Source organism: Artibeus jamaicensis, unplaced genomic scaffold, assembly GCF_021234435.1.
Source record: "Artibeus jamaicensis isolate MK-2021 breed Jamaican fruit bat unplaced genomic scaffold, CSHL_Jam_final contig_1085, whole genome shotgun sequence".
In the NCBI taxonomy this organism is placed as follows: domain Eukaryota; kingdom Metazoa; phylum Chordata; class Mammalia; order Chiroptera; family Phyllostomidae; genus Artibeus; species Artibeus jamaicensis.
The window spans coordinates 2,772,560-2,794,475 of record NW_026521214.1 but is presented as its reverse complement, the minus strand read 5'-3'; the positions used below and the strand labels follow the sequence as shown (position 1 = coordinate 2,794,475).

Genomic DNA, 21,916 nt, shown 5'->3' with positions numbered 1-21,916 from the left:
CAGCCAGGTGAAGAAAAAAGCCACATGCTTTTGATGGAGTGCGAACCCCTGCAGCTTTGGTAGAGGATGCCCACGCAGCTTTGGGGTGGCCCCTTTGGCCACGTGGCTTGGAAAGCAGGAGAGACTTTGATTGGAACTGGCTACAAAGAACTCTTGCCAGTGGACCATGAGAGGGTACCACAGTACTTTGGATTAACTAGAGAGATCCTGCCTGCCTGACACAGCTGACGATACCAGTGGCCTGAAACACAGACGTGTGCTCTTTTCCTGATTTACGGTACCTGGAGTTGGGACAGTGGGAGAAGGGAGCGCTGTGTGGGTGTAGGTGTATACCCTAAAGGACTTTGATATTTTAGTGGAGGCATTAGGCCTAAATAGCATTAATAAACATTTCATTTCCTTTTCACAAATCTCTGGCATTGAGAGATGTCTTTTCAATTGGCGGTGGACAGAAGAGCCCAGTAGATATTAGTATTCCGTCCTTGGGAGGGGCCCCTGTTCTGTAGCAGATTTTGCATCCCTGAGTGGGCCAAATATTGCCCCCCCCCTCCGGACCTCTTGTTCGGTAACAAAGGGGCATTGCAGACTTGGGGAAGGGCCTTGGCAATGAGTTCTGGGTGGCCTCAGGGAAGGAGGGAGGAAGTCAGGTGAGGGGAAATGGCAAAGCTGCTGAGGGCTATATGGCTGCTCAGGTGTGTGGATATCTCTCCTGGTGTCTCTCGGTCTCCCCTGCCTTCCTTGGGGCTCTGTTCTGACTGGGCTCCTCCACAGCTTGATGAATCACCCAGGTAGCCATCTGTACACCCAACCGACTGCCCTTTCACTTTTCTAACACTGCACTGCCCCCCAACCCACGTGTTTTGTTTCTCCTATGGTCTAGTCCCTGCTTTCACCCACCCAAATGTCAGCCCACTGCCCATGACTCTGGTCAGACCAGCAATTCCATGTATCTGGGTGTGTAAGGTGAACTTGGTCTGTACAAAGCAGAGGGTTTCCTCTCTGCCCTCCCGAGCACTTACCCTTCCACTTCCTACCTCCACTCCCCAAAGACATCAAAACTCAAGTCACATTATATTCCCCCCCCCTTGAGAAACCTTATTTGGTTCTTGAACTTTGACCAGGGCGTCCCTGTGGAACTGGTGTCTCTGAGGTAGGGCGAGGAGTCCAGGTTTAAGAGCAGCCTCCCAGGTCACAAATGCATGTTCAAGGATGGGACCTTTCTGCATTGCCAGGCCCCTTTTCAGAAGCGGAAAGTCCGCAGGCTAGCCCCCTACCTCCCTCTGTCTTCCCTGATCCGGAGAGCTAGACTGTGATCACAATAGATGCCTCTGCCCTAGAGTCCACCAAATCCAAGCTGGTGATGCCAATGGAGGAGAGGGAGAAATGGAATATAGTGGACTTTCTGGGGAACCAGATCCTGCAGGATTTGGGCTTTCACTTCAGAATTTTCCTCCACTGCCTGGCCTCTCCTCATCTCAGAGGGAATGCTGGTGGGCTACAATGCTGCTGCAGGACAATCCTGAGTCAAGGGAGGTGTCTCCTCAACCTTGAGGACCACTTTCAGTGCAGCTAGGAGCAGGGGCAGGTTGAGGCATCCTTTCCCACTCAGATCCAGATGAAGTTAAGCCCCACCCACACCTGCTTTCCTCAGGTACCACATGGCTCCTCACTAGGCATACTGGTTCCCACCTGGCCCAGCTCAAGGGCCCACCTGGACTCCTCACTGCTCCTAATCAGGAATTGGTGGATTTAATCTTCGTCAGCAAAGAGAGCTCAGCTTCTTCCTGCAGGGTGATGCCCCTCATGTCTGAGAATCCAGCTGTGCCTCCAATAAGCCTACAACCTGCCCAGACCCAGCCTTCAGTTCTCTTCTCATCCAGAGTGTAAGCTTTTCTCTAGCCCCTTGGAGGTGGAAGCCTGCTGGAGGCCCCACCTGGCCTTTGGGGAAGATTCAGATTGTCTTCAGAGCCTCCCCCCACCCAAACACCCTTAATGGCAGAAGGGTTCTAGGCTGGGCTGAGCCCCACCACTCCTAGTGGGGAATTCATTTGGGTCTCATCTACTTCTTGTTGGAGCCCGTGGGCTGCCCTCTCTCCCATTTCTCCATGGACACCACCTCAATTCCATGTAAGGTAAGAATCCCAAGAGGAGATTGGAGAGGTTCTTATAAGGAAGTCTGCCTCATCATTTCTTTTCTGGAGTGAGACCTTGCAATACCTGCATAGCTGGAAAGAGCCCCTTGGGCTTCTTGCCAGAGGCCCAAGATCTCTCCAAGGAGCAGGGGCCTTCAGCCCTCCCTGCCAGCATTCAGGTGAGGGCTATTGTAGGTGGTAGGCATGGTGCTGAGGTAAAGGAAGGTCCTCTTCCTTTTCTTAGTTAAATCTAAGCTTCTTTAAGGTCTTAGCTCAGGTTGCCACTCAAGGAAACACTCTGTGACTTTAGGTCTCAGTCAAGCTCCTTTATGTCACACCCTCAGTAGTGTGCTGGGTCTTGACAGCATTTAGCTCTACTTGCCATGGAATCCCTCAAGGCCCTCCTCTATGTGCTCTGAGGACATGGACTGTCTGTTTCTGCTCACATGCAGCATTCCCAGCACAACGTGGAGGGTTTGGCATGTGGAAGGTTCTAATCTTGGTGGCCAGCCTCAGACTTAGTAAAGGGCAGGTAGTTAACAGGAGGGAAGGGTGTTCCAGGAAGGAGGTACACAAGTGGTTTGCATGCAAAAATTTGGAGAAGATGGTTTCAAGAGGGACAGTAGGAGAGAATGAAACCCACGGTGGGCAGGGAACCCTAGTCCAGAAGGAATTGACTGCTGAGGAATTCGGATTTTTGTCCTGAAACCTAGGGAGTTCTCTGGAGGTTTCTCATCCCTCTCCTGCCCAGGCGTGAGTTTCGTAAAAGGCATTTGTTGTCGCATTGGAGGCCAGGCTGGAGTGAGACTAGAAACAAGAAGGGATCTAAAGCTGGACAGGAGGGTTTCTGGCAGGGTCATGAGACTCCTATAAAGGGAGGGTCTGAGGACTTACTAACGGCTTTATGAGTGAGGGGTTGAGCATCTCTTTCAGTCTCTCCTCCGTAACCTGCCTTCACTGTAGAATTGGAGGTCTAGAATTGGACTGTATATAGGAATTATTTAATGATTGGGGCCTAAAGAATTAAGCTAAAAAAGGTTAGTGACAAGGGAACATAGTATAATTATAGGTTCTGTTCCATTCTTCCTAGTGAGAGCTGGGGATATGGCATTAAATCAATGCCGGAAACAGAACAGATCTTACAAGAAATCACTTTTTTTTAAAAAATAAAGATTTGGTGTCCATCTTATGCAGACATCCGAGTTCTAACAGTTCCTGAGAAAGCAGACCCGAAGGCATTCTTCCCTGGGAGACGGACTGTGGGAGTCCACAGGACTTGGGTGCTTTAGCTGATGTGCAGTCAGAAGCTGTGGAAGTGGGCATGGTCCAGGTAGGACTGTAAGATGCTGGGAGAAGGCACATTTCTGGCCTTGTTCATGGATGTAAAGCAGCATTCGGTGGTAGAGAAAATAAAGGCTGACCTAAGGTGGCTTTTCTGAGCTGTTCACCACAAAGAAAATTTCACATTGACTGAGGTCAGGAGAATGTGTTGAAATGGAACCTTGAGGCTTATTAGCTTACCAGAGATAAGAGGGCTGAAGAGGAGACAGTTCTCTTGGTTCACACTACGAAGCCAGAGCCTGCTGAGGACCACCCTTTGCTCTATGGGAGAGGGAATTCTGTATGTGGAGGAAACAGCAGACAAAAAGGGAATCTGTGCCTCCAGAAAGCCTCTTCCAGGTCACCTGGACCCCCTTTTATCTTTATGAGCCCTGCAAGGTGCTAAGTGGAATTGTCAACCAGAAGGCTTAGACTAACTCTGGATCCAAGTAGGTCAGGACAACAGAAAAGGTTAGGAAGGCCTAAGTATCAACCTCAGTAGGTAGGATAGCTATGGAGGAATGAGCCTCCCTGTTCTTTATAAAGATTTTATTTATTTATTTTTAGAGAGATGGGAAGGGGAGAGAAAGAGAGGGAGAAAAACATTGTGCGCAAGAGATAAATTGATCAGTTGCCTCTCCCACGTCCCAACTGGGGACCTGGCCCACATCCCAGGCATGTGCCATGACTGGGAACTGAAACAGTAACCTTTTGGTTCATAGGCCAGCATTCAATCCACTGAGCCATACCAGCCAGGGCCCCAGATCCTTTAATACAGATCCCTGAGGTGTCCATTTTCCCCCTTTGGGAGAGTGAGAGGTGGGGCAGAAAGTGTTAACGTAAAGGCCATTTCTTTCCTTCTTTGCAAGTGTGATGATAACAGGAGCCTTGTTGCTATACTTTTCACAAGCTGAGATGAGCCATTTTTTTCCAAGCACAGATTTCTCATGCTGTACCTCTGAGGATGCTCTGGTTTGCTGGCCAAGACTATCATTAAAAGTGTAATATATCACCACTTTTAGCTCTCACGGTCTCCTTCAGCCTGCTCCTCCTCCACCTCCCTTCTCTCATTAACGCTGCCATCACAAACTGCTTTCCCTTCTAGGGCTCCAAGACCTCCTCTTCTTCCTCTGTCAGGATTTGCTGTGACGTAAAAAAGGCAAGAACCCACTTACCTGCCTAAGACTAGGTTTTGTCTCACACCCCATTTTCAAAATGTCAGGCACCAAATAAAACCTTATTTATGCTTACATCCTTTCTATTTTGAGGACTGAGCCCCAGCTTTTTGGGGGAAGGGAGTAGTATAATTTTGTTTAGCTAGTTTCCATTAGTTTCTCCCTTATCGTATCCCCCACAGGTGAAACTGGCTCAAGGCGGTTTTGGTTAGATTTTTTAAAAATAGAAGAAAGTCTTCTTTTAAATATTTTCTTTTATGCCTAAAGATATCACCCTGTAGCCTCCCTCTCCTGATTGGGAAAAGAACTTGTCTTAGTTCTTTTCATCTTTGGACTCGCTGCTACTCTTTAGAGCCCTAGGAAGGAATAGAATTCAACCCGCCTTTCCACATAACTATATAGTTCAATATGATTCGATAGCGACTAGCCCTGCATAGCCATTTAAAATCAATTAAAATTGCAGTTCCTGAGTTTCACTAGCCACATTTCAAGAGCTCAAAAGTCATATGTAGCTAGTGATACCTACTGTGCTGAGAGCACAGACTTAGTGCACAGCCGTTGGTGCAGAAAGTACCTTTAGACCTGGTGTGGAGGATTCATATCCCTGACACCCCCTCTTTGTAATCCCACTTTATCGGTCAGTAAATATTTGTAACCACTTCACCGTTAAAGGATAACTTTCAGAGAGGGTCCGGGATTCAAGGTGGGAAATAACAGGGAATCTGCAGGTCTCATAAAAGTTTCAGGAGGCATGGCATGGTGGCCAGAGGTTGATGGCCAATAGCAGGGCATTCTTAGCTTTTAAGGAAGTACTTTATCGGCTGCTGTTAATGTGTACCATCCCAGAGCCACCCACAGACTCCGATGCTTCTAATGTGTTGGTTCTGCACAATAATTAAAAAATGAAATAAGACTGTCCCTTGCTGAAAGTGATCTTTTTTTATTACTTATCATTTCCAGGTCTTGATTTCATATTCTGCTTTGTCATAGTCCTGTTCTCCCAACTCTCAGTGACATAGGCAGCTCAAATGTTTAAGAAAGGTTTACTGACCATGCCACCTACACGCCAAGAGCTGGGAGAAGTCTGGGTCCTATCAGTTAACCTGCTGAAGTTAAGACTACATTTAGTCAGGTACCAACTAGGTATGGCTATTCTTCCACTGAACACTTTGGAACACCTATGCCAGGCACTGGCTGTAGGGCCCAAGTGAGTCTGGTAATGGCATATGTGTGGATATGACTGGTTCCCTGAGTCTAAACCAGTGGTTCTCAACCAGGGATTACCTTGTTTCCTCCCTCCCTCGACATCTCATCTGGTCATGTCTAGTGACATCTGTTGTCACAACCAGTGGAGAAGTGCTAGTGGGTAGACTCCAGAGATACTGCTAAGCGTTCTAAAATGCATAGCCCCCCCTCCCGCCACCCAAGAATGACCACACTCAAAATGTCAATAGTGCTGAGGTTGAGAAACTGGTCTAGACCACAGCATGGATCAGTTTTCCATGCCAAGTCTAACGATGAGGTCCAGGTTGGATAGGATGGTAAGGCTAGCCAAGTGTCTGAGAAACTGGGAAGGAAAAAACTGGGAGTCTGTGGAACAGTGGCCTCCCGCTGAAGGGCAGGTATAACTGGAGTGTGTTTAGCTGCACCAGAAGGCTAAGAGCCAAGGTTGTAGTGCAGTTGGAGTTGGGGATTTCACATGTGTAGCAAGTCCGTGTGAAGAGGAGGTCCTGGGTACAGCCACAGGAGTAAAGAGTTAGTTCAAGCAGTCTGACTTGTGATACAGCGGCCAACAGCTGGACCTAGCAGGGAAGACATTCAGTAAACAGGCGGGCATCTGGCGGATGCGGGTATACTAATTTTTCTCAAAATTTTTGTAACCCATACCTCTACTTTTCACATCTAAAAATCTTATATTCTTTAGTGATATTTAAATTTTCAAAACGAAGTATCACAACTAAAATGAAATAAAAATATGGTAATTTTGGAAGGCAAAACTTTATTCAGGTGTTGCGGTAACCATTCACAGTTAAACCTAAATTTTTTTTCCTGGGTGGTATAAAAGATTCAACACAATGCTAGCTTTTTAAACAACACCCTTGCACTGTTTTATCCCCAAGCTAGATATGGCGGCGGGGGTGGGGTGGGGGGAGCTTTTAAAATGTAAGGAGGAAATGGAATAATGAGTGGAATGAAGTCTTCTGTGTTTAGACACCTTACATCATAACGTGGGAACATTATGGTAAAATCGCGTGTGCTTATTGTAAAAATCCAAACCACTGAAAAGAACAGGAAGGAAAATAGGGACTGGGTTGTTTCCCCTCCCACCGCTTGTCCCTGTAAGCCCCTTCCAGGTACACAAGGACACCCTCACACCACACTCACCTGCAGCCATACCACACACACCTGTGTTGGGAAAGACAGGGTGCCTGAGAGGCTTCAGTAAGAGTCACATTGCACATGAAGTTGTCCCACAAACTGTCAACTGTGAAAGCTCAGAGGAATTAACACTGCCCTCTCCCCAAACAGGAAACAGTCACATTTTTTAAAGGACTTCAGGAAGATAGCAAAGTCATCTGAATGGCACACACTGCTTTTAAAGAGGGTAATGAGGGTGAGGAGTGCTCAGTTTCGGGGCGGGGTAGGCCCCATATGTTCAGAGAACATCTGCCAGCCAGCCAGCCAGCCAGCCAGGGCAGGGGGCTCCCACGCCCCTGCACACAGCCCAGAACAAGTCCTTCATCTGTGACAGTGAACTTCTGTCAGCAGAGCAGCTGAGCAGCCGCTGTCCTCACTGGGCTTTGGGAATTATAGGGGTTCCTCTCCACCTGCAGGGAAGAAGGAGGAAGGTCACCCTGACTTGCTCCTGGTCCTTCCCAAACCCAGGTAGTGGCTCCCAGGAGTGCCTTCATTACGCCCTCCGTGCCTGGTTCCAGGCCTGCTGGCGAGTGCAGTGAGCCAAAGCCAGGGAAGTCCCCTGCCTCAGTGCTCTGCCTCCGTGGATTCTGTGGCACCCAGCAGCACTTGGGAACACCTGGGGCCTCCTCTCCCCAACCCGCCACCGCACAGTCACCTGGTGCTTGCTCATAAGGTTCCTTATTCCTGCCTGTGGGAAAGAACACAAAACAAGAGATGAGGTGAGTGGTGGGTAGAGGTGGGGGCCTGGGTCTCCACCTCCCCACCTCTCCCCTCTGGGCCATTTGCAAGGTCAGCCCAGCAGTCTCCCGGATGGTGGGATCCTCAGGGCCTCAGGGTGTGGGGCAGGGCCTTAATAGTAGCTGCTGCTCCTGGAACAGATTTAGCTGCAGGGATGGGGGCAGAACCTTCCTCCCTGTGGGCTGGACCGGCTGGAGGAGGGCCACCCACTTTGTTCCCATCCCACCTACCTTGAAGGTATCTCCTGGTCAAGATCACAACTCCCACCACGAGCAAGAAGAGGAGGGGGCAGGTAACCATGGCAATGAGTCCTTGACTAGAGGGCGGTTCTAAGGAAGGCAGAGAAAAGGGGGCAGCACCCCAGACAGTGAGACTATCTCTGAGGGCTCTGGGACCATCCCTGCCCTCATTGCCCCCTCCCAGCCAAGCCCAGTGCCTCACCCCAAGCCACGGTGAGCACGTGGTTCAGGCCAGAGTGCTGCACATGGCAGGTGTACGCAGCCTCCTCCCCGGCTGGCACCTGTACAGCAGCCCATGTCTGGTAGGTGCCGTCCCCGCTGGGGCGTGTCTCCACGTACTCAGTCTCCAGGGCCAGCTCCTTCTCACCCAGCCACCAGCTCAGTGAGATACCCTTCGGGTAGAAGCCCAGGGCCCAGCACCTCAGTGTGGCACCCCTGTCCTGGATTGGATGCCTTGTCACCTGCACTGTGGGTGGCTCTGCAGAGAGAGGTGGAGGGAGGAAGGCTGGTAAGTGGCCACTCTGCCTGACCCCCTGCTTGATCCAGGCTCCTCCAGCACCTTCCATGGTGGAGGACAGGGAGCAGATGGGGACTGGTCTCTCCTGGGGAGGCACTCAACCAGTATTGGAGGTAGGGATGACCATTGCCAACCGTTCCCAAGGGGCCTTGTCTTGGGAATTCCCACGGTGGCGATGTAACTTCCTGACCCCACCTCCAAGGGAGTCCTAGGTGGGGCTGTTGGGTTCTATACTGACACCCCCTTCCTTCCCGCAGACACCCTAGGGTTTTCTTAAGAGACTACAAATTTCCTGTGATCTGCACACAGCAGGGCCTGATGGGAGGCTGCTGACTGAAGTCAGGAATGATGCCCCTCGTCCCTCCCTCCCCTGAGAACAAGCACGGCTGTGAGCATGAGCTCTGGAGCTGGACAGCCGGGTTCGAAGCCGGCTCCACTCCTGCCCACGAGCCTCTGTCTCTCCAGGCCTGGTGGGGATCTGCCATTCCTTCCTCTCAGAGTGGTTCTGTAGGACAATCTAAGTGTGACTGTTTTGTGTGTCACCTCGACTGGGCTGTGGGCATGTCCCGGCATTTGGACAGTTTTCTGGGGGAGATTCACATTTGACTCTGTGGACTCAGGAAAGCAGCTGGAGATCTGAACAGGACAGAGAGGCTAATGGGGGGGAACGCCTCCTGCCTGATTGCTCAGCTGGGACAGGGGTCTCTTCCTGGGTCATGCACCTGCCAACACTTGGACTGGAACTGCACCATCAGCTCCCCCAGGTCTCCAGCTTGTCGACTGCAGATCTGGGAACTGCCAAGCCTCTGTAATTATGTGAGCCAGTTCCTTACATCACATCTCTTCCTCCCTTTATACATGCAATACAAACCCTGTTGCTTCTGTTTCTGCGGAGAACTGAGCAATGGACCAGGTGAAGGAGGTAGGAGAACCCCTGGTGCTGAATGATAGTTTAATGACACGGTGCTGTAGAGAGGCATCGGCCATTATTACCTTTCTCGTACTGGGCAAGAAACTGAGGCACAGAGAGGGCAAGTAACTTGCCCAAGGTCACACAGTCAGCAAATCCTGGAACCAGGATGTGTATCTGGAGGCTGTGCTCAGGTACCTGAGCTCTGCGCTCATACTCACCCGCATCTTCTCTTCCTGACACTGTCCTGACCTCCTCTGAGGAGTATCCTCTCTGCTCCCTCAGCTGACACACACCCCACTGCTCAGTCAGCAGACATGCACGGTGTGCCGTGCGCCCTGACCAGCCCCGTCCCCCGGCAGCCTGCGGCCTCCACTCGCACCCCAAGCACCCACCTTTCTCAGTGTCCAGCCCAGCCTTTACCTCACCAGCCCTGCTGGCCAGGGTCAAGAGCTTAGGGTGCACCCAGGTCTGGGGAGCGTGTTTACGGGCCTTGCATGCTGGGGGGGGGGGTAAAGGGCCTCAGCTTCCCCAGAAGTCCCCAGTGGTCTAGGAGTGGGGAAGGATACATTTCCCATGGAGCAGAACCACAGGATGTGAAACCCCAAAAGGACTTGATGAACCACCAAGTTTAACCCACTAGCTCTATGGATAAAGAAAAGGAGGCTGAGCCCTGGCCAGTGTGTCTTGGTTGGCATGTCAAGTTTGCTCCCTGGTCAGGGTGTGTACAGGAGACAGCTGGTCAATGTCTCTCTCCCCTCCCTCCCTTCCCCTCTGTCTAAAATCAATAAGCATGTCCTTGGGTGAAAAATTTTTTAAAAAGTCATCCTCTTTCTTTAAAATTGAAAAATATACATGAGGCTGAGTTGGGGGGGTTATTCCCCAGGACCACACTTGGACAGGGGACTTGAACTCCTCACCCACCTCACCTGGAGTGAGGGCCTGAGGTCTGGACTCTCTTCCTGCTCTGGTGATTGGCTGTCTTCCGAGGCCTCAGCTGGCTTACCTAAGCCAGGGTGACACAGTTTACCCCACCCCAGGCTTTTCTGTCAAATGGGACAGCTGTGGAGAAGGGGAGCATGGGGCCACCCTCTGCATTGCTGCAGGCTGGGCCTTACCTCTCCGGGTGAGGATCTGGCTTCCCAGCTCCAGATACCTGCGCAGAGAGGTGAGGCAGAGGCTTTCCAGGTAGGCCTTGTCATACTCCGCGTAGCAGCGCTCTGAATCCAACACGCGCTTGGTCTGCACGGCCACAGGCTCGGCTGACACCCAGCTCAGAGTCTCCAAGTCCAGGGACACATGGTCCTGCCCATCAAAGCCAAAATGCCAGAAGCTGCTGGAGAGGCTGTCCTCCTGGATATCACAGCCGAACATGCGCTGGGCACTGTGTATGCCTGTGCATGGGCGAGCAGGCTGTGGTGAGGGGGAGCTGCAGGGCCCAGGAGCCCACCACCCACAGGAGCCTCCAAAATGTGGAGGGGCGGGGTGTCAGCATTTTAGAAAATGCTCCTGAGGTCATTTTTATGAGCAGCCAGGACTGAGAAACTGGCTGGGCCTCTCCTGTGGGAAGAATACTCAATTTCACAATGAGACACACCAGTACTTTCTATGCTAGTGAGATAATTCGGTTGCTGATGGGTGTAAGATGCCTTCAATAGTAATGCAATTTTAGAAGGGCGCACCTGGCTGTTCACACTGATTCCAGGAGCCCTGGACTGAGGCACAGCCCTTCCCAGTCTTGGTCCTTTACATCTAGTTCTGGAGCCTTTGGGACCCCAAGGCTTTTAGTCATTTGGGAGTCTGGGCACAGCCAGAGAGAGCAGTATGAAGAAGCTGCCTCCACAGAGTGTGAACACAGCGCCGCAGTGGGTGTGAGCTCCGGCTGCTAAGCGAGGAGGCTGAGGCTGAGAGAAAGGCTCCTGTCCCTTGCTGACGTTGGGCAGAACAGGTGTCCTTATCTGGGTTCTGTCTCCTACCCTGCGTTGTTTGCCTATTTCAAGTTTATCTGGCTTCCCTCCCTTGTCTGGCACAGAGCATGCCCAGGGGTAGGTGTGACTTGATACACTTGGGAAGGGTAAAGAGTGAGGCTGGGAAAGGTGTGGAACCCTGGTGAGCCAACAGGGGACGCATCGTGAGCTCCCAGTGCCTTTGGATGCTTCCTGCACTGGCTTGTGGGCCAACTGCTGGAGTCGCAGCTGATGCTGAAGGCCCCTATGACTCCTGCTTGGCTGTGGGGTAGGAGACTGGGAAGAGCCATGCCTCAGGAGCGTGCCTGCACCCTCGGACAGGCTGGATGGCTGGACGGAGCAACCACTCTTCCCTAACGGAAGGTAGGGGGTAGGGGGCCCGCCTGACGCACCGCCACTCTGGTTGTAGTAGCTCATCACGATCCACAAGTTCACCTGCTGCACCTCCGCCCAGGCCCTGTACTTCTGGGTCTCTGTCTCCCAATACTGGGTGTCCATGGATGCCATCCATGGGGCCTGGGGCTCGGCCCTGCCCACACGACTGTCATACCGCATGAAGGGCTGGTCGTCCACGTAGCCTACAGCCAGAAACCAGGGGAGGCCAGGGCCCGGCTCCGACAGGGTGAGGTAGTGGTAGTGGAGGGAGTGCGTCCCTGTGAAAACAGACGAGTTGAGGCTCACACTCACTGCCAGGCTCTGCGCCAGGGGTTGGGGCGAAAGCCCACCCAGAGTTTTCGCTATCCTGAGTGAGAGCAAGAACTGGCAGTTTCATTTATAAAAACAGGGCATCTGAATGGTTTAACTAATCACTTACTCAGACATTGAGGCCAAGGTCCATACCCTCAGGCTTATGACTTGACTCCCAAACAGTTCCTCGGCTCCCCAGGGGGCGCCCCCTCACTCATACTTTACACTCCTAACTGGTGAGCTAGTAAGTGTGGTTGGTCATCTGGTTTCCCATCTCACAAAAGGTGCAATTTTTTTTAAAAGTTGTTTGTTTGGAAGCTTAATTTATGTGGATTGTTCATCCTCCAGAGAAGCCTATGAAGGTTGGCCAGTATCCTTTGCCTGACCCAGGACTGGCTGGCCCCTGGACTCCCTGCGGGCTGATCTCGTCCAAACACTGCTGCAGCCCGCTTCCCACCTGGTCTCCAAAGCACCAACTGATCCTCTCAACTCCACGCTGGAGAAGAAATCCACCCAGCAGTCAGTCCCAGCTCAAGCTATTAAAGCAAATGCTGTATCTTTAAAAAGTCAGCCTACCTTTCTCAGGGATAGCCGCAGCTCACTCCCTTAACCAACTTTTAAAGTTTTTGCTCAAATGCTACCTGATTCTTAGCCAGGTAGTCTTCCTAGCCCACCCATGGAAATATTTATACCCCTCAGGTCCCCCAGCACTTGGGTCTCTGAGTTATTCTCCAGCGCATTACCACCTTCTGGAGAATCTTTGCTCTTTACTTGTCTGTCTTACTGATAGTCTCCAAGAGCAGGGATTCCTGTAAGGATTGTTCTTTTGTTTTCCCAGCGCCTAGAACAGCTTTCTGCACACAGTAGGTGCTGCATGTTTGAATACACGAATGGGAAAGTTGAGTCAAACCCATCACAGAGCTGCCAGCCCCCAGTTCTGCTAGTCTCTGCCCAGACCCCCAACCTGAGGTTCCCTCTGTCCTCAGCACAGCCTCCCCTCTCTTCTCTGGGCCAGCTTCTCTCTTCCCTCCAGGAAGCCCTGCGATGCTGCTCCAAGATCCCTCACAGGGGGTCTCCATGTGCCCTGAGAATGTTGTGGGTTTCGTGAGGGGGGGGCAACACATCTGACTGTTACCGCTATTCCCACGGGCCTGAGGGAACATCGTGCTTGGCAGGCAGGAGCATTTCCTGTGTTTGTTGAAATGGACAAAAAGCCTGAATGGCAGTGAAAATAGTCACAGCTGTCATTTGGAAGTTACCCCTGTGTGCCCTGCCCTGGGCAGCTGCTTGTCCCCAAAGCCCTCTCTGTTATCCTGAGGCTAACCCGAGGACATCGGTGTGATTGGCCCCATTTTGCAGATGAGGTAACAGGCTCAGGGGAGACCCAATATAGCCCCCAAAGGCAAAGGCACTAGGAAGAGGGGAGCCAGATTCTCCCCCACACCTGCCACCTTCTAAGCTCAGGCAGGAAAGGGGCACTGTCTTCTCCCAGCTGGTGGAGCTTCCTGTGGAGGCAAGGGGTCAATGTTGAGTGTTGGAGTGAAAGGCTGACCAGCAGGCCCCCTGGGAAATGGCTGGCTTCCCTCTCAGGTTTCCTAGCAAACCAGAGTCCAGATCAGTGGTGGAGCTTCTGGGCTGGGGGCTGAGAACCCGTACACAGGCCTTGGGGGAACAGAGACCTTGCAGCAGCTCCACCTCCCTGGGCGTGGGGAAGGGCAAAGAGCCTGTGTCCTCGGGTGGCTGCTGGGCGTCTCAGGCCCTTGAGTTTCTGGTCCAGAAGCATAGTGTGCTGGGCTGAATACTGGCCCCTCAGATACCCCTGGAACTTGTGTACGTCGCCCTCTACGGTAACAGGGAGTTTGTAGGTGTAATTAAAGGCTCTTGAGATGGGGACATTATTCTGAGTTGTTTAGACAGGCCCTAAATGTGTCCTATAAAAGGGATACATTTTATAAAAGGGAGGCAGAAGGAGATGCCCTAGCGATCAGAGGACAAGGTAACATGAAGATGGAGCACAGAAAAATCAGGAAGCACTACAGGCCAAGGAATGCAGCCCGAGACTCTGGAAAGGGAAGGAACTGGATTCCTCCTTCCAGCCCTGCAGGCAGCCAGCCCTGCTCACACCACAGTGAAGCCCGTTTTGGAGTTGTGAGCTCTGTAACTAACTACAAGAGAATAAGTGTGTTTTGTCTTAAGCTGTCAGGTTGTGGTCATCCCTTATAGCAGGTACAGGAAATGAATATATGTAGCATTGAACTAAAGCCTGTTGTGTCCTGTGAGTTTGGGAGCCAGTTCACACCTGTGTGTGTGAAGGTCATGGCTGCTGCCCTGAGACAGAGAGAAGAGGATGCACAGTCTGGGAGGAAGGCTGTCCTTGGACAGCTGCAGTGAGTCCAGAGTCTCAGCCCCACCGAGACTGAAGTCTGACGGATGGGGAGTGTGGGGTGAAGGGATTCTGTAGGGTGAAGGGACCCTGGCATTCCACCATGGAAGCAAAGAGGACACAAAGGTGCTTACTGCTCTTCCCAGGTGTGGGAAGGCGACAAAGAGCAAGTGATCCCAAAGTCAGGCTTGGCTGGACAGGGAGCGACATGCACCAGGTTGTCCTGCTGGGGCACGATCTGCTCACTAGATAATGTGACTACAGCAGTTTCCCTTCTACATGGTCTTACTTTCTATGGGTTACCTGTGCTCAGCCACGGTCCGAAAGTACTGAATGGAAACTGCCAGAAATGAACAATTTGTAAGTTTCAAATTGCACGCCATCTGAGTGGTGTGATGAAATCTCCAGCCATCCCACTCCTCCTGCCCAGGACGTGAATCATCCCCTTGTCAGGCGGAGCCTCGATGTGTAAACTCGCTGTCTGCCCGTCACTTAGTAGCCCTCCCGGCTCTCAGGTTGGCTGCGGGGTTTGGCAGTGCCTGTGCTCAGGGGGCCTTTATTTTACTGCACAACGGCCCCAAAGCACTAGAGTAGTGATGCTGGCGATTTGGGCGTGCCCGTGAGGAGCCTTAACGTGCTTCCTTTCATGAAAAGATGAGAGTTCTTAATTTAAGGAAACAAGAAAATTGTGTGCTGAGGTTGGTAAGATCTATGGTAAGATGATAAGATTGAATCTTTGGTCTGTGAGATTGCCTAATTTATAAATTAAACTAACGTAGATAGCATGTATAGGAAAAACATAGTATACACAGGGTTCAGTACTATCAGTGCTATGGGCATCCACTGGGGATAGTGGAATGTGTCCCCTACGGATAAGGGGGCAGTATAGTATTTAATGCCAGCTGCTTTAATGGCCAGTTATTTTTGGTTAAAAACGAGGAACAGTCCATTAATGTATTATTTTTTTAATTTACAAAACATCTGGGTACTGAACTCTGTCCCAAGTACTTACAAGACTGGCTCATTTCACCCTCATAACAACTTTCTCGGAAAGGTACTATTGTACCCATCCAGGACAGACGGGGAACCTGAGCCACAGAGAAGCAAAGTCATTTGCCACGCCCACTATAGCAAAAGCAGGGCCAGATGGCACACACCTACCCTTTAGTGAACACACTTCTGGCTCAACCGTGTCCACCCTGGCAGCCCAGTGGGGACGTCCCCGCCGTCCCATTTGGTGAGGACTTTCTGACCAGCTACTGTGTATCTGGCCCTCTCCATGGCACTGGGGGTGCCGGCATAAGCAGAACAGCCCTCCACGCCTATTCTCAGCAAGCTTATGTGAATGTAGGATAGGCAAGATAAGTGAATAAACTGTACAACAGGCTGGACAGAAGGAAGTGCTGAAGGGAAAACAATAAAGCAGGTATATGAAATGGTAGGGAAGGGGTTTAAAAATTTTAGATAGAATGGTCAGGAATTGCCTTCCCGTACAGGAAACTTTGAGGAAGAGCCAGGCATGTAAGTCTGGGGGAGAGCCTTGCAGCAGGGGAAAGGCCCTGAGGCAAGGGGTGTTTGGGGCCTGCTGTGGTAACACAGGGGAACAAAGTGGTGCTGTGACTCTGTGTGGCACTAGGGACAAAGGGAAGGGCTGAATGCTGGATTCTTAGGCGTGTGCAGATGGTGTCTGGAATGGCCCTCCCTACCACGGAGCCCTGGTTCCTGGCCATGACTTCTGCTCTGCTCAGGACTGCTGCACCCGTGGCCTGGTCCCAGCACTGCATGCCCATCCCAGCAGTCGGGGCCCCTTTTGAGGACAAGCTCACAATTGTGGCCCTTCACTCAGCTGATTGCCAGGTACTGCCTCGCATGTGCCCAGCGAGGAGCCTGCCATCTCTCCTGCCTTGAAAATCCCACTGCTGTCTGCTCCACCTGCCAGATGGTCCTGGGGGCCCAGCCTGCTCCTTGGGGGGCCTCACACACTGCCTACATCCCTCTTTTGCTTCAGGAAGATGGTCAGAGCTGTGATTAGACTCCCACATGTTCACTGGGCTCAGGAGGGACCATCACGCCTTGGGCTCCAGCCTGGAATATAGCAGAAATTAGTTGTGGGAGCAACCACAAGGCCTCCTCGCTGGCTCTGGTGGTCCCAGGTGCCACCTCTGCCTGGCTGTAGTCAGTGTCAGGCACTGTGGGGCCACAGCAGGGGGAAGTGAGGGACATGTGGCTGCTGTGCAGGGGAATTTGGTCCTGCTGCAACATGGCTGAAGGAAGTGGCCACACACCCATTGCTGCCTCAAGGGCCTGCCTGTGCCATCGGCCCCTCACTGTCCCTCCCTGGTCACTGGGCCATGTGGCCAGCCCCTCCGTGGGCAGTCCTGCACCCCTGAAGCAGTCTCCGTCTTCCTCTGATTGTGGTGGGGAGGGAGGTGCCTGGTCCCTTCCCTCCCTCCACCCTAGGAGTCTCATTTTGCCTGTCCCATCTCGACACAATCCACATGGCACTGCTGCTCTCTAGCTTGTGGCCTTGAGGGAGGCAAGCCTTCCTCCACTGTCAGTGGGAGTCTCACAGCACTGGAACATTCCCTGAGGTAATGAACGTGAGGCACAAGTACAGGGGGCCCCCAGACATCACCTTCCCAGTCTCTCCATCCTGTTCAGAGGGGAGAGGCGGGCCTGGGAAGGAAGGAAGTGGGTGGGGAAAGCTGCCTGAGTGAGGAGCCCACTCTCCGGAGACCAGCCCAGCACCCCTAGGCAGCCTTGGGAGGCTCTGGCCTCTGTGTCCCCCAAACTAGCATAGTCCCCATTCCCCGAGCCAGTCCACCAGACTCCCGGACTGAAGACACGCCCTCCTGCAAGTGGGGGCTCCTGGACTCTGCCATCCTGTTGGACCAGCAGGTGGGCTGGGCCTTACCTCCAGGCCACGGCTTGTTTTCTGGCTTCAAGTTGGCCAGTTATGCCATCAAGACCTTTGCTAAGGAAGCTGGACGATCGACTATCACAGGCAGCGCCCAGGGGCTCTCTACAAGGGAGAAATGGAAAAGGGAAGTATGAATCTCCAGGCACAAATATCCTATACACCCTCGCGTCTGCCACGAGGAGAGAGGGTATGGAATGACAATTAGAGGCATGTTGGAAGCAAAGAAGGACCCGGGAGCCTGGCCTCAGGAGTCACCGGAAACTTCCCCAGTGCGCAGACACAAAGTCAACAGGGGCAGTGCTGGGCCTCAGTGCCAGGTGTGCTTCCTGAGCTTTTTAAGTACTGATGCATGGTGGGATTGGGGGGATTTTTTGTTGAATTTTTTTATTGTTCAGATGCATGGTGTTTTTTTACTTGCGTTTCCTATAAGGTGGGCCCTGACTGTTACCACTTAGAGGGGAGGGAAGGCAAGGCTGGGCTGCCCTTCTTCTCCCCCAGTTATCACCCAGCAACTAAATCTGACAACCTTGGATTTAGTTGTTCTGCAGGAAGGGGCACTGGACACTGGCAGATGTTGAAAGCTCCCAGGTGCTGCTCATGTGCTGCCAGGTGGGAGCCACGCCTCCTGGCCCCCGTGCACACCCCATCAGCACTGTCAGCCCTGACCTCTCCCCTTGTAGTATCACTGGTCTGAAAAACATCTACTGAGAACCTACCACTTGCCAGGCACAGAGCCAGCACGGGGTGGTGGTGTGGGGACAGAGATGACCTGAGGCAGACATGGCCCCAAGGGTGGTCAGGTCCAGCAGGGAGGGGGAACAATTAAACAATCAAACAACTAGCTCCAGTTGGAGCAGATGAGTGTGGCATGTAGGAGGTACCAAGTGCCGGGAATGCCGTGGGGACAGGAGGGTGCTGGGTCAGGGGTTTTATAGGCTGAGACCCAGAGGAAACCTCACCAGCTGTGAGTTTCCAGGCGGTGGAGTGGGTGAGGAAGAAAGAACATTCTAGGCTAGGGAGTCTTCAGTCATTACCCCCTGGACCAGCTGCATCAGCATCACCTGGGAACCTCCATTCTTAGGACCCAGCCCTGGTGAGTTAGAAACTCGGGAGGTAGGGCCCAGCTTTCTGCAGTGCACAAGCCTTCTGGGCGACTCTAAAGTTTGAAAACCACTGCTCCTGGCCGAAAGAACGAGCAAAGCAGGAATGCCCAGAGGAAGACCGAAAACTAAGGAAATCCGGGAAACTAAGGTCGAAGGCAGACTGAAAAATTTCAAGAAATGAGTCTGGGGAGGAAAGAAAGGGCTCTATGACCTCTCCGTGCCTCAGTTTCTCCATCATAAAGTGGGGGATAACAGGACTGTTGTAAGGGTTATAACTTAATATTGCAACATTATAACAAGTTAATACTGCAACATGCCTACAATTGTGTCTCATGTGAGGGGCTGCTGTTCAAAGCATCTGTCAAATTAGTCCACAGGAAAGGCCACGTTGGTGCAGGTCCCCAGGCCTGGAGTTCAGGGGCAAGGTCTGGGCCAGAGAAAGGACACAGCTGTGGTCAGCACGGAGGGAACCCTGAGCCCATGAGCCTGCCATGGAAGGGAGGGCAGGGGAAGCGCAATGAGAAGGGCCTGCAGAAGCACCTGAGGAGGAGGGAGGGAAGGGTAGAGGGAGACCACGGGAAGTCTCAGGGGTCCCAGCCCGTCAAGTCCCCTAGGACCTCTCAGTGAGGTACACTAGCCTCTGAGGTCCCTCCCTGAGCCCGCCCTTTGCATGGCTCCTTTCTCAGTGCCAGCAGCACACCCAGCCCGATGCTCGGGCTGACATCCGGGAGCCCCCCATCCTGGTCTCACCCCATGACCCCTAACTCCACCTTTGCCTTAGCAGCCAGCTCTGTAATTGCCCATCTTAATTATTCTGTCTCTAGTTGTCTTGGTCCCGAGGGCCACTGAGTACTTCTGCCTTCTTGCCCCTGTCATCCGGTCAGGACGCTCTGCCTTGGCTCTTGCCCAGGGGCAGCAGGGGCTCCAGAGTCAGGCCCCTGGGGTCCAAGTCCTAACCAGCCAGTGGGGCTTTGTGTGACCTTAGGTACTCTGAGCCTCGGTTTTCCTGTGTTTACCATGGAGATACACTGAATCAGTGTAGTGTGCCATGAGGTTCAGCTGCCTGCTGCAGCACTCCCAAGTCTGTCCCCTAAAAACCACTTCCTCACTACTCAGCTCCTGACTGGAAGGCGGGCATCCAGGACCACTGTGAAGGGGCCTGCCAGGGACATCTGGCTTTGTCCCCTCCATGTGCCGTCTCCCTCCTACAGTTTGGCTCACAACTGAGGTTACCCCTCCACTTCTTCCTGCCTCCTTGGCTTAGCGTCCCATCCCCCTGGCCAGCCCTGGCCCTTTCCCTGCACCAGGCTACAGGGCCTGTGCGATACACCCATGACCATGACTGCCATGCACAACGGGAACCACCTGTGTGCCCCACAGTGCACCAGGGAGGGGCTGTAAGAGGGGCATGGGTTCTCACCCTGGGGTCCGTGAATCCCCCAGGTTGTGTGAACCTGAGAACTCGAGTTCCAGATCCTCAACTCGAGGGAAAAAGAGAACCTCTTTCTTTTCACAGACTTCTGGCTGATTTCTAGCCTCTCCTCTCATGATGATAGAAGGCGCAATGCACAGCAGAGTCAGCAGAACCTGCGCTTTAGTTCCATACAAGCCACAGGTGTTTCTGAATCCCTGACAGCTGTTGGGGACACCTGGGAACATGCTTTCCCCTCCTCATTACTTCCATACAATGGGAGTTGTTAGCCCTGCTGCTGTGCATTATTAAATGGAACTTAGACGCACATATACTACATTTCACGAATTTATATTTCTAGGTTAAAAAATTTTAAATAATATTTATTTATCTTTAGAAGGGAAGGGAAGGAGAGAAGGAGAGAAATATCAATGTATGGTTGCTTCTGGTGTACCCTCTGCTGGGAACTGGTCCCTGCTGGGAACTGGCCTGCAACCCAGGCATGTGCCCTGACAGGGAATCGAACCTCCGTCTTTTGGTTCACAGGCCCGTGCTCAATCCACTGAGCTACACCAGCCAGAGCTTAGGTTAATTTTTTAATAGCTTTCTTGAAACATAATTAGGCCCCTTTGTATTCCTATGTATCTCATTTTATGTATTAATAACTTTGACATGACTTGTAAGGCATGAAAGGTTTAAGAACTCCGACTCCACGTCCCAGTGCTGCCACCTAGTGTCCTCTCTGGGCTGTATTTTAAATAGAGATTGTCAGTTGAGGATGTTCTGAGATGCAGAAATAGCTTTTTGTAAGTGAAGCTCTTACAACCGTCTGGCATAAAGGACTCCAGCTATTATTACTGCTACGGTGGTGTGCACTTCTCCACCGGTGCGAAGAAGCGCCGTGCACGCAGTGGTGCCCTTTCGGAGTGGAGGAGAAATCCAGGATGAGGTCAAGCTGGGTCAGCTCTGCAAAGAAAACTGAAACTGGGGAAGAAGGGAAATTCCACGGGGACTTCCGGGAAACCCGAGAGAGCCTCGCTGAGGCTCAGGGAGAGCCTCAGCGAAGGGCCGGAGCCCGGCCGAGCTGGAGGGGACGGGACGTGTTGGCCACCCTCACGTCCCTTCTCCAAGAAGCTTGCCCAGGTTCTTCCTGGGGGACCTGCCCTGGAAGCCGGGTGCCAGCAAAAGCAGTATCCTCACCCCTGCGATCGCCACCTGCTGGCCCCTCACCGGGATCTGAGGGCTGTAGGGGGAGATGGCAAACAGAAGCCCTGCCTGGGCTCAGCGTCCCCCCGCCCCAGATTCTGCTCTCCAAATCACCATGCCCCCCCCCAAGCCCGGAGGCGGCCTCTGCAGTCTCAGCCACTCTCTCCAACGCCTTCCTCCACCCCCATCCGCACTGCGCCCCATGATTTCTGTCACCATCACCTGCTGTGCTCTCCAGCACCAGTTCCAACAGGAGCAGCAGCGACGGGCACGCCAGGCTCCGCGGGGCCCCAGCCACAAGACTGGCGCGCTGCCTCCGGGCGCTGGTCCCAGCGGAGACCGTCTTCATCTCTGTGGCCGGTGGCCTTGAGTCCAATCTCCCAAACCGGTCCCCTGCCGAGAGGCCTGCGTTTCCGGGGCTGTTCAGCTGATTCCTGGCTGGGCCCCTGCCCCGCCCCGCCCGCCCGGCCCCGCCCAGGGCCCTCCCCTGCACTCTCCAAGCCCGCAGTCCGGCTGGGCTCCGGGGGTTCCTCAATGACCCACTTCGCTGGTCCTCGGAAGGAGAAAAACAGGACAAATGTGAAAGAAAACCAGTCGTGTTGATAATTATGAAATATAGCTTATATGCTTCTTCACTGCCTCATTACCCGGTGGTGGAGCCAAATAATGTCACTGTCTTTTGGGAAGTAGGGCAGGTGGCCACGGCAGGGTCCACTCATCCAACTGTGCTTTGCTAACTCCGTTCATCACGGGAAGAACGGCTATACTACAGCTAGAGCTTAGTGAAAAC

General features: G+C 52.7%; 1 protein-coding gene across 1 annotated transcript; it reads right to left on the bottom strand.

Moving 5' to 3' along the window:
* Positions 1-6,606: 6,606 nt before the first annotated feature.
* Positions 6,607-21,475, bottom strand: LOC119055211 (class I histocompatibility antigen, Gogo-C*0202 alpha chain-like). Its single transcript, XM_053663298.1, has 7 exons — positions 21,349-21,475; positions 11,809-12,069; positions 10,568-10,843; positions 8,225-8,500; positions 8,014-8,112; positions 7,554-7,733; positions 6,607-7,455 (listed from the first exon to the last, which is right to left on the bottom strand). Exons 1-7 carry the CDS (start codon positions 21,473-21,475, stop codon positions 7,436-7,438), a joined length of 1,239 nt encoding a protein of 412 aa, XP_053519273.1. The 3' UTR covers positions 6,607-7,435.
* Positions 21,476-21,916: the final 441 nt, after the last annotated feature.

Coding starts and splice junctions, on each gene's coding strand:
- LOC119055211 (XM_053663298.1), bottom strand. CDS start 21,475: ATGAAGACGGTCTCCGCTGGGACCAGCGCCCGGAGGCAGCGCGCCAGT. Junction 8,113..8,224: donor CGTGCTCACCGTGGCTTGGG/GTGAGGCACTGG, acceptor TGCCTTCCTTAG/AACCGCCCTCTAGTCAAGGA. Junction 7,734..8,013: donor GACCAGGAGATACCTTCAAG/GTAGGTGGGATG, acceptor TCTTTCCCACAG/GCAGGAATAAGGAACCTTAT.